Raw genomic sequence first — 17,686 nt, forward strand, 5'->3', positions numbered from 1 at the left:
AGCTAGATTTTGAATTATCAGTAAAAAGGTTGATTTACAGGTACTTCATATTTTCTGTACACTAACAGCTGTTGCCTTTCTTTTAATTGTCTTTGTTCACAGGGATTTGCTGATGGAATTTCACACCAATTTGAGTGACATGAAGAAGAAAAACCCTCTGGTGCTGCTGGTTGATGGGGTGGATCTGGTACAAGACGGCGGAGGTCAGCTCAGCTCTGATTGGATACCACAGCAGCTTCCACAGGTCAGTTACATGGATAGAAAACTGAGTGAAAAGACCTTAAAAAACATTTAAAAAAAGAGAATGAGATGTCAACATTTTCTTGAAACTTTTTAATCTCAATGTCTGCAGTCTCAGAGCAGAGATAACTCTTATATTTCAAAGTTGACAAGGTAACAAAACAAAAATATTGTCTAAATGTTTATCTCCTCCTCTCCGTGTTCTGTATATGTATGGGATAAGTGTTAGCAATGGCTCAAGCAGCTCATCTACATTTATGTACACTGGTTTCTTTGTTTAAGGTATGTGTCAGCTACAGTAAAACTGTCTTATAATTCTAATTTTTTTGTCAGGGTGTTTGTTTGGTAGTGAGCGTCACATCCAAAGCAGCACTGTTGCAAACCCTGGCCAAGAAAAGAAGCACTGTCCTGTTTGCCCTGGGACAGCTTACCATACTGGACCGGAAGGAGATAGTTCAGAAGGGACTGGACACCTTCGGGAAGAAACTTAGTGACTCTGCATTCAACAACCAGGTTCGTCATTCGTAATGTAAACATCACAGTGTTCACATTTATTTGTGAAGCAGTTGTGAGTCTGCAAATTCTGTGCATGACGCTGCCACTGATGCTCAACAGTTTGCCTTACAGAGTGTAGTCAGTTTGTCTTTATTTTTAACTAAATCTGTGCTGTGTCTGGCTGTCCAGCTCCAGACGCTGGTAATGAAGAAGGGAGCAGGGATTCCTCTCTACCTGCGCCTGGCCTGTGAAGACCTGAGGAACTTTGCCTCCTTTGATATGGTACGTAGAAAACATTGATGACAATAATAAAACAAGACCAAGCCATGCTAGCAGTTCTGTGAGACTGTACTTTAGCTAAATGCTCAGCATGCTAACGTGCTCGTTTAGCAGGTCTAGTGGGTGAGCTTGCTAGCATTTGCAAATCAGCACTTCATACACAGCGCAGCTAAGGCTGAGAGATGAACTGAAACTTACATATGACATATTCTTATGTTCATTTATATTTGACGTACTTCATTCAAGCTGACCAGACACAAAGACACTGTGGTTGAGCTTGTTATTTTTATGTGAGCTATACAGTAATGTGTGTTGTTGTTCTGTGGTTTGTTTTCCTGTCTTGTTTTGCTTTGTTGTTGATGTAGATTGTATATATTAGGCAATAGAAATTAAATCTTAAATACAAAACGTACAGCTGAAGCTGATGTGAATGCCATTGGTTTTGCAGGTAATTGATCATAAACCTAAGTATTGGACAAAATAAAATTTTAACCTGAATGAAACAACAGGGCATCAAAGACATCCTCTGGGGACCTTGAACGTGTGTACCACATTTCACAGCAATCCATCCAATACTTGACCTGCTGGTGGCGCTATAAGAAGAGTCACAGGATCAGCAGAGTCTCAGAATTTAATCCCCTGAGGACCTTTAATAATATCTGTAGCAACTTTTATGGCAAGGATACAGTATGCAGGACATGATAGCTGGTGACATAATGGAGGAAGATTAAAATTTATTTTTGAATGCAGACTCTATTTTTGTAATATGCATACACGTAGGAGCCATTATACATGTCTCCGAACCCCTTAGCCCTTCAGCGTCCCCCCAGGTTCAAAGTTGCTCCTACACCCCTGCTTCTATTTTCTTAGTTGAAGGAGAGCCTGCAGGGCTTGCCTCAGTCTCTGAGCCAGTTGGTGCAGCACAGCCTGGACAGACTCTGCTCGCAGTACAGAGGCATGCTGGGACTCCGCTGGGCGCTGGCAGCACTCACTGTCAGCACCACTGGTAAGATGAGTCGAGTTTTAAAACAATTGTAGGCATTTTTGACCTTTTTATGTTATCTAGATTAGGTGAATTAGTACAAGGCAACGAGTGCTAGAATATTTGAAGGGATATTATAACCAGTTTGCTGGTGTCATTTTTGTCAACTGTCTTTGGTTGCCTCAAGCTTTTCTTCTCTTGATTGACAGGCCTGAGGGAGAGAGACTTTTACTCTGTACTGAACACATGCAATGACCTATCCTCACGGGACGGACAGGTCACATGGCAGCAAGTACTGCATCACTCCAGGAAGCCCATAGGACGTATCCCCATGGCAACTTTCACCCGTATAGTGCAGAGTTTACAAAGGTATGAATCTCACATTCAAAGCAAGAAGGCATGCTGTTACAATCTGATTTTCGAGGACAATATCCCGCAACTGACTTTGGTTGCCTGTGAAAATTCATCTCCATACTGTGACAAAATCTAAAAAGTAGTCTTACACGTAGCCACTTTGGTAGCTGGGTCTGTTGTTGTCTTTCTCTCAGTAACATTTGTTTCACTTAATTAGTTTTTCCCCTAATACATATTGCTCTTTTCCCTCAAACTTATTAATAAATATTTGATCACCATTTAGACAACTAAAAACAGTCGGTGTTTAGATACAGAATACTGAAATGTGATTAAAATTATTGACAACACTCCAAAAGGAGGAAGAGCTATTTAACTTATTTGGATTCTTATCTGCAGTCTGGTTGGTCCGTCTCATTGCCATGACACTGACGACCTGCTGGCTCTAACCAATCAGGAGGTGAGGAGTGCCTTTGAGGACTTCCTCCTCCCAGCAGGAAGTGACAGAACCAGAGCTCACCTCGTACTGGCAGGTGAAGTACACACAGTCAGATTTAATACAGTAAAAAGAGGTGGCAATGGTGCAGTGGATAAGACACATGTCTTTGGTGCGAGAGACCCGGGTTCAATTCCCCACTGTGACACATCCACCAATGTGTCCGTGAGCAAGACACTTAAGCCTTAAATGTAAACGTAAAAGCAAGTATAACTCACTGCATATGTGAGTCTTACATCCCTAAACTGTGTCTTTTATGCAGCTCATCTGTGGGCCCTTGCCGACCCGCAGGGAACAGATAACTTCCTTCACTGTGAGGCCAACTCTGTCATGCACCTGCCTTCCAGCCTGGTTAGTTATCTTCAATCATAACATTAAAGCCACACAACGTGTAAAAACTGCAAATGTTTCCTTGAACACAGTATAGAAACACCTTTAGGGCATTCAAAAAAAAAATGTTGTAAGTTTTTTTTAAACCTTTCAGTGACATAAAATAAGTGTAAAAAGTCTGAACAATTATTATTTTTACAGAGATGTTTTCTACGTCCTGGTCAAAAAAATCCTACATTACTCATGGTGTTTACTGTAGATTTTAACTCCGGGCTGCCTTTTATTTGGCTTTGGTCAGATTCAAAGCGGCCAGCTAGAAGCGCTTCATTCCCTGCTCTCCAGCTACCACTTCCTGTATGCCAATGTGCGCCACGGCCTCCTGCACCACCTCCTGGAGACCTACAGCTTATATGGTGAGTATGCATGATGACTCTGTATGATGAATGTGGTAACATCTTGTGATAGTTTGGCTGCTTTTTAGATGGTTCTGCCTTCAATCCTTCACATGATTTCTTGTGTACACCTGAATGAATTTGAATTTGTCACAAGGGCAGCTTTACTCAGCAAATCTCCCTTTTAAAATGATGGCTAAAGAAAAAATCCTAACGTTTGTATCCTGTGAAATTTTCCTGTAGATGACAAGCGTACATCTGCACCATCGTGTAAGTGCTTAAAAAAATCATAACTCACGCATTTCTTCAAGTGTGTTTTATACCTTCTTCATACAAGTGTCTGTTTGTGCTCTCAGTTGGTTTCCAGGGTCATCTAGAAGACTGCAGGAGTTTCCTGCAGCGTCATGCCTACCTGCTCACCTCCTGGCCTGCTCTTTTCATTCAGCAGGCCCTCAACGAACCTCCTGAGACCTCTGCTCACACCTGGGCACAAAGCCTGGGGGGGAAAGGAGGGGTCCAGGTAGTTGAGTGGCTAAACAATGACCATCGCCTTCTTCGAGAGACTAGGTAAGGAGGTTGTTTTAAGTTGTTTCATTTAATATAGATATATAGGTATGTGTTGATGGTCTTGCGTGTTTCATTGCAGCAAGCAGGTGTCAGCCTTCTCCTCTGAACCCACCTGTTTGGTTGTGAGCTTGGATGGAGAGCTGATGGTGGTTGGCACTGGACAGGGAATGCTGCATTTTATCAACACACAGACCGGACAGGTGTGAACAACCCCCCCCACCCACCTCGTCATTACATCTGTCTTCAGGGCCCAGTTGTTCAAAAAGTTTAATCTGGATCAGAATGATCCGGATTTGGAAATCCTATGTTTTGCTATACAAGATCACGTAACCCGTATTATTTTTTTTGCTGTTTTTTCAAAGCAACATTGGATTGGATCGGATCACCCTGATCCAGATACAAACTTTTCAGGATTACCAAATCTGAATTTCCATTTCTCTAAATGAGACATCACTACATAGGCTGTTGATGATATAAAGATCAACAGGTTGAACAGCCAGCATGGGGTCACTTTCATTTGAAGACACAGAAAATGCACAATTAAAGATCACAAACATTTCAGTTTCTTTTAAACAGTCAGAACCCCCATCTGACCCACCTCAAATCCAAGAAAAACAAAGAAATGTACATATTATACATTATTATATATTATTATACAACACACTAATTCTAATATTGCATGTCTGTGAAAAAGCTAGAAAAATGTCTAATGTCAACTCTGTCCTGGCTGTGAACAGGAAGTGAAATCGCTGGTGAGCAGCTGTGACGGCATCTCAAGCTGTGCCTTTCTTAAAGATGGACGTCTTGCTACCACCTCCTTTGATGGACGAATAGAGATTTGGGACGTCAAGAATGGCTGCAGGTGAGAGGAGGGCTGGAAGGGAAATGTACAAAACACTGTATGAATCCCCTAATCCTGTTGGATTCAGCTTTTTCTTTAGATGCAGCACAAGGCTAATGATGTTTGAATTAAGTGACCCATGTTTTTTATGCTCTTTGCAGGATTTCCCTTATTGATGCCCACACTAATGTGATAACAGCAAGCGATATCACTGCAGACAGGAAGCACCTTGCAACTGTGTCTCTGGACTTCATGCTGAAAGTCAGTCAAACAAATTACATTAAACTTTAGTTTTCAAAGTCAATCACTTGTTTTCTAGTGTTCTGTGTTCTGCCTTTTCCCATTCAATTTATTCTGTGTGAATTTAAATAGCTGTTATTTTTTCCCAGGAACACTAGAAAGCACTTTTGCAGCTAAAGGGGCTCTAAATGTCTATAATAACATTTACTGCTATTGAGTTATGCTGTTAACTATTGTTAAATTGTATTTGTCACTTTAACAGTCAACGTCTCCCATCCTTGATTATTCCGATCGACTGCTTTTCTGCTTTTCAGGTGTGGTCCTCTACTAAAGGTCATGAGGTAGCGGCCCTGCCCAGCTCCAGCCCTTTGAACTGTGTGACCTTTGACCCTGAGGGTCACGTGCTGGCTGCTGGTTGCTGGAGTGGAAACGTGATAGTGTGGAACTGGCTCCAGAATAAAACCCTTACGGTGTGTTATCATGAGGAGGGGCCAAGTAAATGGTCATATAGGGAGCTCAGCTAATCATTTTGAAACTTTGAAAACAAGATTATAGGATTGACACTTTAAAGGTGAACTCCAGCCATTTTACACATCAAAGTCTGTTTGTAGGTCTTTCGGCGTACTACTGCACACATGAATAAAGTTATATGCAGCATTTTGTGGCTGCAGGGGGAGCTGTGTAAAATCTGACAATTGCCTCGTGATCAGTTGAGTCAGCGTCTGTTTGGGCTGGGGACTACTAAAATACCCGGTGGGGTCGTGGAGTTAGAAAGTGAGCTCGGCAGACCTCTGTAGACCGCTCCTTATCTCTGCTTGAGGCTACAGCTGCTACTAGCTAACACATCTGAATCTCCGACCAAACTGTCGATCGTCTAGTGGCATTGTGGGTAATATAGGCACCAGGTTTTAACAAGGAAGAAGATTGTGTGGCTGCTGTATTTGACCTTCTTTTAACTGTCAGTCTGTCAATGTCAGAGGAGTGCAATGCTAAATCAGTCGAGTACTCTTTTAAGATGGTTCAGTCAGCTAATCCTCTCAGTGTAATATTAATGTGCATGACTAACAACCAGAAGGTTCTGGTTATTCAACCTGAAGTAATAATTGTTTTGTTTTTAAAAATAAAATCTCTTCTGTCTGTTCGCTCAGTCCCTGTCCGGTCACCAGCACTCAGTGCGCAGTCTCTGCTTCTCTCCCTCCTCCCCCATGCTTTGCTCTGGCTCTTTGTCTGGAGAGGTGAGGGTGTGGTCAGTTTCCACCTCCACCTGTGTGGGATGTTTCCAGGCTCACTTCGGAGCCACGGAGTCTCTCACCTTCCTGGATGAAGGACGCATGCTGCTGAGCGCTGGCTCAGATCACATGGTGAGCCATCGCTGCCAGTACATAGTGAACCTGGATCAGATAAATTAAACTTAACTCTCTTGAATTTAACCAGAGTAGCTGGATTATAAATAATATAATTATTACACTATTTACCGGCTTAATTACTATTTAACCAAAAACTACAAATAAATTATGATTTGTTGTTTTGTCATAAAATACTGTTTTGTCAGTTCATTAGTTGTAAATAAAATTCACATAAATGTATGAGACATTAGGAGATTAATTTGCTTTAACACTCAAGTGCTTTTTAAAAGAACACATTGCATCAGAGTGCTTATTCGATGCACAGCACCCACCTGAAATTCAATGCAGACCATCAGCATCTGTTTCAGCATCTGTTTGTGAGCACACTGTAAATTATTTTAAATGAATAGCCTCCTTTTTCTCTGTGTCCTGTCCTTCTGTCAAACAGCTCCGCCTCTGGTCAGGAGGACTTGGACGTTCAGTCACTACTTTTAAACGTGAAGAAGTAAGTGACAGAGTAAGCTCCTTATTTATCTTGTGTGTAAGTGTTAACTTCATGTTGCTTGCAGTTGCCATAGTCTGCGTGTAAATGAAGTGTTGAGGCAGGATTGATTAACGACATCTGGCATTTGGTGAAAGAATAATGTCCACTGTTTCAGGTGTCCGTATGTTCGTTGAAACCGTTTTTGCTTGCTATAATCACCCTACTGTTCATACTGGGTATTAAGTTATCTCTTCCTAACATCCAATGTGGGAGATAAGTAAGTATAAGTTGTATGTTTTTTAAAAGAAATCTTCTTTCTAAATGGATCCTGTTATTTGGTCTTTTAGTGCGAACTGGAGCCTCCTCAGAAGAAACGGAGGTCTCCAACCTCTGGACCTGCTGCTCTGTGTGTGGCTGTTAATGGAGACTATACTGCTGTGGGATACCATGGTGATGGCGTCAAACTCTTCACTATTGACTCAGGTTTGTTTATGTGCCAGGAATGTAAAATAAAAATCATCTTTACAAAATTCTTAAACATTTCACTAGGACCAGTATTTGATTGGACAACTTTGAGTTGGGTTTCTTCCTTTTTTTCTAATTTTATAACATATATTTCTTACACTTCTTTTATTGTGTCTGTATTTTCTGTCTGGCTTGGGTCTTTTATCATGAAGTCAAGACATTTCAAGACATTTGCTCTGCTCTGTGTGTTATGAAGAAACTTTACTTAGGAAATTATAGGCTGTTTGGTTTTTACAATAAAAAACCCCACAAAAACATTAATTAATGAATAAAAAGCCAACCGAGTAACGGACCTAAAAACAAAACTAGTTAGCAGGCAATATGTCAAGGATATAAATCTGATACAGGAGTTAGAAAGCCATAAAACATTGATGGATATAATAATGAAAAACAAACACATAAAACATACTGTATAAATATGGCACAAAATGAATATGACCATAACAGTTTTTATTTTAATCGTAGGTAATAAGATCTGGGCCTCCCAGAACCTTGATGTGTCCATACTGTGCCTGCTGTGGGTCGTCCTGAATGCAGAGCAGAGCGAACCTGAGCTGCTGGTGTCTGGAGGAAGTGACAAACGTCTGAGGGTCTGGAAGAGGGAAGGAGGAGAGGAGGGAATGCTGGGAGGCCTGAAAATGTTGGGAACGTTTGGTGTGCAAACAGGCGCCATCCTGGCATTGGCACAAAACTCCACATACCTGGCTACAGCATCAGGTATGTGTTGCTGATGGTAAAGTAAAAACAAGACCTGAAATTACAGAAATGCACTTACACTCCAGAGAAATAGATGTTGTTTTCCCAGGCAACATTTCACAGCCGGTCTCCTAATAACTTTCTGCTAATAACTATTTTTATTATTTTCCCTTCTATAAATTAGATGACTTCACCATTGTTCTGTGGTTGCTGAGCGAACTGGCCCTCGACCCCCACATTAAGCCTCATGCATATCTGAGGGGCCACAGTGGAGGAGCCACCTGTCTGGCTTTCAGTCCTGATGGTGAACAGCTGTTGTCCGGTGGAAAAGATCAGGTACATGTGTTTGTACTCTAGTGTTGTGGCAGTATCAGAATTTTGTTTTTGATAGAAACACTGACTTTTGCTGCACATTGACCTTTGTGCAGGTGTTTGGTTGTTTTTTGGTTGTAGGGTTGGACTGTGTTCATTTTCCCTCAAATCTATATAATCATGATTTATTAAGTACCCCTAGCTGAAGCTAATGCAGTCTAAAATAACAGTCCTGTAATTAATCCTCCCTTCATCTAGGGTGTTACACAGAAAGGTGTTTCTGTTATTTAGCCTACCCTCGGTGATATAAATAGTGTAGGATTGGTCAGTGTAGCGCAGTACTGACTGGTGTCTTTGTTTCAGGCCCTGATGGTGTGGGATGTGAGTGTGTCTCCTGCTGTTCTCTCCAAGTCTCTCCCTCACTCTCACAGAGACTGGATCACCAGCTGTGTTTGGACTCCAGACTGTGTGGTAAATCTTCATAACATAATTTTCACGGGTGTCGTAAAGAAATGTAACTGAACTGAACAACAGCTCTTACCTGAGAAAGTCCTATTACTATACTGTTATATACATCACTATTGTGTTTCCGTAATTTGTTCCAGATTAGCTCTTCAAACGACGGGAGGCTTTGTTTATGGGATCTGCAGGCGGGCCAACGTCTCAGAGAAATCTCCTGGAGGAGTCCTCTTACATCTGTTTGCTGTGTGGTGAGTAAATTTATCTGTCAGAGAAAATACAATTTGTATTGTTACATTCTGGCCTGAAAAAGCTTCATTTCCTTGTTGTACTGATGGATTTAAAGAGCTTCGCAGATTGTGTGTAGCGTAGAGATTTAACTGCAGGTCAGAGCTGTCTTTGTTTTCTCTCCTGAGACATATAGTAAACCCTCAACGTTTATTAGGGGATTTCTGTGTTGTTGACTCTGTGTTTCTGTGTGCAGGGGCAGTATGTGGTGGCTGGCTGTGCAGAGGGAGCGCTACACGTTTGGACCTGGGAAGCAAGCACAGAAATCTGCCACATTGCTGCACACAAGCAGCGTATACACCACTGCTCTCTCCTACCAAATACAAGTAAACAAGTGCACACACACATTCACTCTCTGTATTTATCTCTCCCTCTTTATTTCATATTAAACAGTATAATGAGTCCTTTTTTAATATTCATAGTCTTTTGTGTTTTTGTATTTAAGATGAGAACAAAGAAGTCAACGCCGAAGACATGACTGTTTTCACTGCGTCTGATGATGGCACAGTGCAGCTGTGGAAACCGCTACAGGTCTGTCGGTCGAAATAAAGAGTTGTCTCCAATATACTTTAATATTTCTGTCGTATTAAAAGAAATTGTACTTACTTACTTTGAAGAAACTACAAGTGGACAAAATTGGGTTTTACGAGGTTAAAAATAAATCAATTAATTTTATTCACACATTTTCTTTGATTTAGTCTCATCTTTAGTTCTATTTTGAGACAGAGCTAAATTACTTCCGTAAGGTTCTTGACAGAAATAAGCGTGGACATTGTCACTTATTTTTCTGCTTTTGCCTCCCCTCTCACATTGCGTATATTTACGCACAGGTGGAGCACTTCAGCACCTTACACGGTCACAACGGTGCGATATGTGGAGTTGTTCGCAAAGAAGGACTCCCAGAATTCCTCTCTGTTTCTGAAGACTGCTCACTGCGATGCTGGACATGGACAACAGGTAATATGTTATATAATACTGCCTTTTATATACAGTAATACCATTTAAAAACCACTTAAAGATTTTGTAGTTAGTACAATGTAGTATTAGTAGATACCTTTTTATACATTCTGACAGCTGATTGTGTTGTATATGCATCTTTCCTCTGTGCTTTACCGTTTTGTCTTTGAATGATGTTTAATGGCATTTTTTGTAGTATTGTAGGAGAATTTTACTGTAAATGAAATTAAAGATAAAATTTAATAACCCTGATAAGGATAGTGGTAGCATTTTTATTTGTTTAAGCCCCGAGTAGTGTCTTCAGGTATTCTTACAGGCTGCACTCAGCTCCAACAGTCTTCACTAATAAGGCTGGACTACACTGAAACAAAGTATGTAAATCTCTTGCTGCTGCTCATGCTCATTGTTTCGGCGCACAGTGAGTCAGTTGAGTGAATCAGCACTTTTATCAACTCAGCTCAGTAAATCAAACCTTGGTTAAACTAAAAATGTTATTTACTGTATACAGTAGATTGAGTTCATGCACTCATTGCAAATATTCTGCCTTTGCATTGTGTAAAGATTAATTTCAGGTAAAAAATAGTTGTATCACACTAACCGAGAGAAACCTGCCTTCACCTTCACTGTGCACCGTGTGCAATTGCCTTTTTTACATTCAAAGCAACCTGTGAAAGTTTAATTATGTCTTCAAAACGCACACTCATCCACTAATAGTCACAATGTCCCAGGTCAATCACATCAAGAGTTAAACTACTCTCTTCTCTATATATTGCTAGTCACAGTAGTCACCTGATGCTGCTCAGTGAAGGAGACGGTACTGGGTTGATACATGATATGTGATCTATCTTTTGAAAATTGTTCCATTTTACCTCTGTGCTCTGTCTTTCCAGAGGATCCTCCCTGCCTCAGAGGCAAAGTCACAGCTCTGTGCTACTCCCAGACGGATGATTTGGTTCTGGCTGGTTATGAATCTGGTTTTCTGGAATTATGGCAGCACAACACTGTGGTTGGCCACAAGCAGGTGAAGACATACACCAAAAAAGGATATAAACTGGACATATGTAATGTTTTGTGTTTGTGTAATCACATGATGTGTCTGTGTGTGTCAGGTTTCAGACAGCATCATCACAGCGGCCTGTTCCATGCCTGACAGCCAGTTTGCTGTCAGCTACATGAAACATAACGTTGATGTGTGGAAGCCGGTGTGGAATCAACAACATAGCACTGCAAGGTAAACAACAGCAACTAAGCTACCATAGAGGACTATCCTCCATTTTGATATCTTGTTTTTTGAAACCTTCATTCCCTTCCCATTTACAATAAAGAAGGGAATGAAAGCAACAGAATAAAACAACAAATACACTTTTATTGAAACCAGTTTACATTTTATTGAATTGATAATACCTTAAATTTGCAGTTATTTGAAAGCTGTGAGAACTACACATCTGATTAATGTGCAAAATCAAAGCATCCCATTACCTACATTTACATTTTAATCCGTCTTGATAGCGATTAGTACTGATTTGGATTGAAAGCCACATTAGCAGGATGCCGTCAGACACGACTCTACTGCAGCCACCAAAAGACTCACTTGGAGCAGTCACATATTTGAACCTTTCGGCTTTCTGGGAAATACGAACTGGCTTCTGAAGCAGCTTCTAAACATTTCTTATAATCCTATAGCAGCTTTGCCGCTTTGAATAGTGGTATAAAATCAGAAAAGAGATAAAATTGAAGGATAATATTGCAAGGCACACTGTAACTTCCTTTTTTTTGACGTTGTACCAGTTCCCTGCTACTTGTCATGCCTATATACAGTTCAACCCCCACTGCAAATCAGTTCCTTTAACTTTAAACTTGCAAACTATACAAATGTCTCTAGGAACATTGAGGGCCTTCACTATATTTTTGTATCCTGTTTCTTGTTTATGAAGGACGATGATCTCTTCTCTTAACTTTTTGGACCATTCTTTTGACGTGGCCATATTTCTAACATGCAGTCAAACGTGACACTCAACAAACCCCTAGTCAGTTCAGGTATTTCATGTGTTCCAGCTCAAGCTCGCCTGGTGCAGCTAATCAGGTGTGCTTGAGCAAACACCTGTTTTGCATATTTGTGCTCTTGTGAGGGATTCTGTTCAGAGCGCTGAATAATTTTGAGACATCATTATAAGCTGCATTTTTAGTTAAATTTGGGGGGAAAACTTTTGTTGTCATTAGTTTTGTTGAGCTATTTCATTGATCATTGATTTTGTTTGATCTGTCCCTTGCAAACACCTGAAAGTCTGTACATTTTGACAATAAACCTGATTTGCAGTGGGGGTTTTATCAAGACAATATGAAATCTGCTAATTCTTGGTTAAACTTCACATAGTTTTGACGATCCCCTCCAGACAAAACACTGCTTAGAATAATAATATAATTAACTGGATTGACTGATTAAACATTTGCATCCTCATTGAAAAATCCAGAATTTATAAATGTGCAATGTGAAAAGTCCATTGTCAGTGTGTGCTGGGGCTTTCAGGTTTCCACATCACACTTGTTAAACATCGATTTCAGGTCAGCTCAGCAGATGAATTTGAAAACGGACTTCCCTTGTTAAATTCTGCACAAACATAATACTGCACAGTAAAAGCTCAAACAGCCAAGTGACAAACAACAATAAGCTAAACACATTTTTGGGAAGAAGGAGACTTTAAGTAATGAGAGTTATAAATAAGTTTATATAGAAGAACTAAAGGGCAAAGAGCTGAAAGTCACACAAGGCCTTTTAATCTAATCTACTATTCTTATTACTGCAAATAGGAAACAGGACATTTCAGTTAGACAATTGTTCAGATCTTAAAAGTAGCCATACCAACATTTTGAAATACTCTAGTACAAGTAAATGTCCTGTATTCCAAACCTTGCTTAAGTAAAAGTATGTATTATCAGCAAAATGAAGCTAAATTATAAAAATAAAAGTATTCATTACACAAAAAATGGGCTCTGTCAAGGTTACAATTTTTTGTTTTGTTATTTTTGTTATATGGTCATGTGGCTTATTTGAAAATGTACAATATTTACCTCTGAAATCTAGGGGCATATAGTAGCATAAAATTAAAACACTTAAGTACAATTCTAAGGTATTTGTATAAGTACAGTACTTGAGTAAATGTATTACATTATTTTACACCACAGTAGTCTGATAGTCATGCAAACTCTCAGGTACACTCCCTGATATTGTAAGGGGAGTTGTTGATGTTTTGAAACGCCTCTGTAAGTTGTGTTGGGTTTCAGAGCATGTGCGATAAAATGGAGGTCAATTTGTGAGCGACTTGGAGTTAGATTTTACAGACTAACCAGTGCTGCTCTGTCATGTGTTTCTGTTTCTCCCAGCCTGGTGAAAGTAGCCACGTACATGGTGGAGGAGCCAGTGGTCCGCCTCTACTACTGCTCAGTTCTTCTCGGTGTATCAAACGCTGGGACAATATTTAACGTTAAATTTTTGACAAGGACAGTTTGTCCCACAAAGTCGTGAGGTAACACCACATACACTCTACTGCATTTTGTCCAGGTTTTTCTGGGGTGGGTCAGGGTTGTTTTAATGAATCATTGTCTAAGTTGATGGCTAATTATTAAGTTTTGAATTTTGGTTTTCATTATTATGTGAATTTTAGTTTTAACTTGTTGAATTGAGACAGATGAATGTTTATTAAATCAAACATATTTATCTGGGAGGTGACCGTAACATTATGTTTTTGTTAGTATTTTAAATTTCTGCAGATATTTATTACTTTTGAGAGAATTTATTGATCACGTTAGCCCTAATCGTTGCTCTAGTTAGCTGAAACTGATATTTCCAGGACCGCGCCTTGTAAATCCACTGATTTTAAATGTAATATTTAACTTTTCATGAATGCAGCTTCTATTGACATACAGTTAAGCTCAGTTCTAGATATGGTGCAGTTGGGTTTTATTTCTTATACTGTATACTAAGAGGTTTTATTTTTTAAGCCCCAAATAATTAAAACAAACCAAATGCTTCTTGTATATTTGGCTTTATTGCAGTTGGAGCACAATATAAAATTTTGGGGATGATCCATAACGACAAGAAGAGCATGTGGGTCGTGGGCGAGTCAGAGGAAAGCATTGCGATTGGCTTCATTGTGAGTCAAATAAGAGTAATAATCTAAGAACACTAAAATAGTCATACTATTAAAATGTTTGTTGTAGCTTGTTTCTTTGTTTTTTTTCATGAACAGAAAATACATACTATTGTGAATTAAATAATACTACCTGGCAAAAACTGGTCTTTTTACAGCAAAATATTCATTCATCAAAACAAAAATTCCAGTTTAGATTCACATGACAAACAAATCCATTTTCTAAGCAGTCCCTACAATTCTATTAGTATATGTTAATGCCTCTGTCCTCTTTTTCTTCAGTTTTTCATGGGCCCCAAATGGATCTCAGTTCAGCTTTCAGCAAACTACAGACCAACGATGAGGAGAAGTGGAGTCTGATTACAGCTGTAACTGTGGACAAAGGTACTAAATTCTCCCAGCAATACTGTTTGCAGTGCAGCTGTACTACTAGTACTACTCTTACTTACAAGCACAACCATAATTACAACAGCTACTTCTGGACCTACCAGCTTTTAATTAGTATGTTTATTGTGCAATTATCTAATGTGTTGTATGTTTCTTCAGACTTTGTTGTGTCTGGAGACGTGAGGGGCAACATGTGGTTCGTCCAGCTTACAGGGGATGGTCTCATGGAGCAGCAGAAAACCTGTAAGAGCTGAGAGACTCTTGACTAAGTGATTAGTGTATATTTTTATATTGTACCATTTAACAAAAAACACAGCATTTGCTTGAATGAGGAAACAATACAGATAAACATTTCTACATATAGTTTCGGTGAGGTATTGAAACTTGGTGTTCCAAGTACTGTACTTACGTACAACTTTGAGGTACTCGTAATTCCATTTTCCCTACTTTATCCATCTATTCTTATCATTATGGGTAAAGTTAATACTTTATTGATCCTTTGCCGAAATTCACAAGCTACACAGCATTATACAGTATGTAGCACTTTAAGTTTATGTTGGTGCTAATACTTTTGTGCTTTTACTTAAGTAAAATATTGAATGCAGGACTTTTACTTGTAACAGAGTACTTCAACGTTGTGTTTTTGCTTAATTATAAGATCCGAATAGTTCTTTCACCACTGACGGAAGGTGGTTATTCAGACTTTCAACAAAGGCTGCAGCATTGTTTCATCATTGATTATTATTAATTTAGTTAATAAAATGTCACAAAATGGTAAAAAATGCCCGTCACAATTTCCTCGAGCCCAGGGTGAGGTGCAACCAACAGTCCGAAACCCTAAGATATTAAATTTGCAATGAAAGACAACGGAGAAAATCCTCACATTTGAGAAGCTGAAACCGACAGATGTTTGGCTTTTTTAAAGTAAATCGTTAATTGATTTTTGGAACTGGCGTTGATTAATCTTGTCTTCATCGACTACTGATCTTTTATCCCCAGGCCCACAAAGACAGGATCAGCGTGTTGAGACTCACTGACCACACCATCATATCAGCCTCCTATGATAGGACGGTGAAGCTGTGGGACAGAAACACCAAGAAACAGGTACATCAGAGTCTTAAAAAGAACATTTTCACATTTTGGGAAATATGCTTATTTGCTTCCCTGGTGGATAGTTAGACAAGAAGATTAAAACCATTCTGATGTTTGTCTGTTAAATAAGAAGCTACAGCCAGTTAGCTTTGCACAAACACTGAACTGAAACAGCAGCTCTGTACAAAGTTAACAAAATCCAACTACCAAGAAAAGCACATAACCCACAGTAAAATAGGAATGTGTCATATTTGCACTTCAGTATATGTACTGATTAAACCGGCATGATATACAGTCTTAATTAGTGAGGTGCTTGCAGGCAGATTGTGTTCTCTTAGGACAGAGCCAGACAAGCTGTTTCCCCCCCGTTTCCAGTCTTTATGCTAAGCTAAGCTAACCAGCTGCTGGCTGTAGCTTCATATTTAATGGGCAGATGTTTGAGTGGCATTATTCCCTCACCTTTCATTTTTCAATTATTTTAAACTGTCTCTCAATAAATGATACCTTCTTCTCTCTCACCCTTTCCCTCCAGATCGGTATGTTTGTGTGTGGAGGTCCCATTCTTGAACTGGAGGTGAACCCTGAAAAACCCACTGAGCTGGTTTGTGGTGACGGACAAGGAAAACTCTACTTTCTCTCCTGGAAAGAATAATCCTATATATATATATATATATATATATATATAATATATATATATATATATATATATATATTATATATATATATATATATATATATATATATATATAAACACATGCCAAAGATTGCTAGAAATGTTTTGGGTAAACCTCTATATAAAAAAAGTCGTGTTTACATGTGCCTTTTAATTTAGATGGGGAAAAAAACATGTCACAAAACATGACTGTTCGTTATAATTATTTGAACTGAATTATTAATTTAATTAGAAAATTGTATTGGAAGGGAAATAGGAATGTGGGATATGAAATACTTGAAGTGGAAAAATCAGTGCAATAACTATAAGTGATCTTTTCTTTAGAAATAAATTGTGTTCGTATCAGCACTTTGTTGTTTGGTTTAATGTTTTTTTAATAGAATCAGAATCAGCTTTGCCATGTAGGATGGAGGAATTTGACTCAGGATTGTATCACGATGTGCTTACTCATACAATAATAAAAATCAAACACAGACTACAGCATATAGAACACACAGAGATAGAGATATATAGATATAGAGAGAGAGATATATAGAGATATATATATATACAGTGAGGAAAATAAGTATTTGAACACCCTGCTATTTTGCAAGTTCTCCCACTTAGAAATCATGGAGTGGTCTGAAATTGTCATCGTAGGTGCATGTCCACTGTGAGAGACATAATCAAAAAAAAAAAATCCAGAAATCACAATGTATGATTTTTTAACTATTTATTTGTATGATACAGCTGCAAGTATAATAAGTATAATAGCAGGGTGTTCAAATACTTATTTTCCTCACTGTGTGTGTGTATGTATATATATATCTATATATATATATCTATCTATATCTATCTATATATATCTATATATCTCTATATCTCTATCTATATCTATATATCTCTATATATCTCTATATCTCTATATCTCTAGAGAGAGAGAGAGAGAGAGAGAGAGAGACTACAAACAAAAACAATATAGACAGATTGCCAAATAGTGCAATGAAGCACTACAGAGCGTAATCTAGAAGTCGTCTGCCGTCTGAGGCACCATCTTGGTATTTAAGCCATTCTTGTTTTGTTTTTTTGTTATGAAGGACTAAATGAGAAATTGTGAATTACCCATA

General features: G+C 38.9%; 1 protein-coding gene across 1 annotated transcript in view; it reads left to right on the plus strand.

Moving 5' to 3' along the window:
• Positions 1-16,928, plus strand: part of tep1 (telomerase-associated protein 1) — a 28,771-nt gene extending 11,843 nt beyond the window's left edge. Inside the window, 34 exon segments of the mRNA XM_038719362.1 lie at positions 103-244; positions 574-753; positions 925-1,017; positions 1,885-2,020; positions 2,206-2,365; positions 2,747-2,880; positions 3,106-3,194; positions 3,472-3,586; positions 3,809-3,835; positions 3,922-4,132; positions 4,212-4,332; positions 4,870-4,994; positions 5,135-5,234; positions 5,528-5,683; positions 6,362-6,574; positions 7,008-7,076; positions 7,391-7,526; positions 8,034-8,285; positions 8,449-8,600; positions 8,940-9,047; positions 9,182-9,286; positions 9,520-9,649; positions 9,769-9,854; positions 10,154-10,280; positions 11,171-11,301; positions 11,390-11,511; positions 13,662-13,799; positions 14,370-14,431; positions 14,711-14,812; positions 14,975-15,021; positions 15,023-15,058; positions 15,815-15,919; positions 16,440-16,581; positions 16,659-16,928. Of these exon segments, the coding sequence (XP_038575290.1) occupies positions 103-244; positions 574-753; positions 925-1,017; positions 1,885-2,020; positions 2,206-2,365; positions 2,747-2,880; positions 3,106-3,194; positions 3,472-3,586; positions 3,809-3,835; positions 3,922-4,132; positions 4,212-4,332; positions 4,870-4,994; positions 5,135-5,234; positions 5,528-5,683; positions 6,362-6,574; positions 7,008-7,076; positions 7,391-7,526; positions 8,034-8,285; positions 8,449-8,600; positions 8,940-9,047; positions 9,182-9,286; positions 9,520-9,649; positions 9,769-9,854; positions 10,154-10,280; positions 11,171-11,301; positions 11,390-11,511; positions 13,662-13,799; positions 14,370-14,431; positions 14,711-14,812; positions 14,975-15,021; positions 15,023-15,058; positions 15,815-15,919; positions 16,440-16,559 (4,030 nt within the window). The 3' untranslated portion in view covers positions 16,560-16,581; positions 16,659-16,928.
• The last annotated feature ends 758 nt before the right edge of the window (positions 16,929-17,686 follow it).

The sequence above is a fragment of the Micropterus salmoides genome, unplaced genomic scaffold (assembly GCF_014851395.1).
Source record: "Micropterus salmoides isolate LMB-PRFRI ecotype aquatic unplaced genomic scaffold, ASM1485139v1 Ms_hic_scaffold_14, whole genome shotgun sequence".
NCBI lineage: Eukaryota > Metazoa > Chordata > Actinopteri > Centrarchiformes > Centrarchidae > Micropterus > Micropterus salmoides.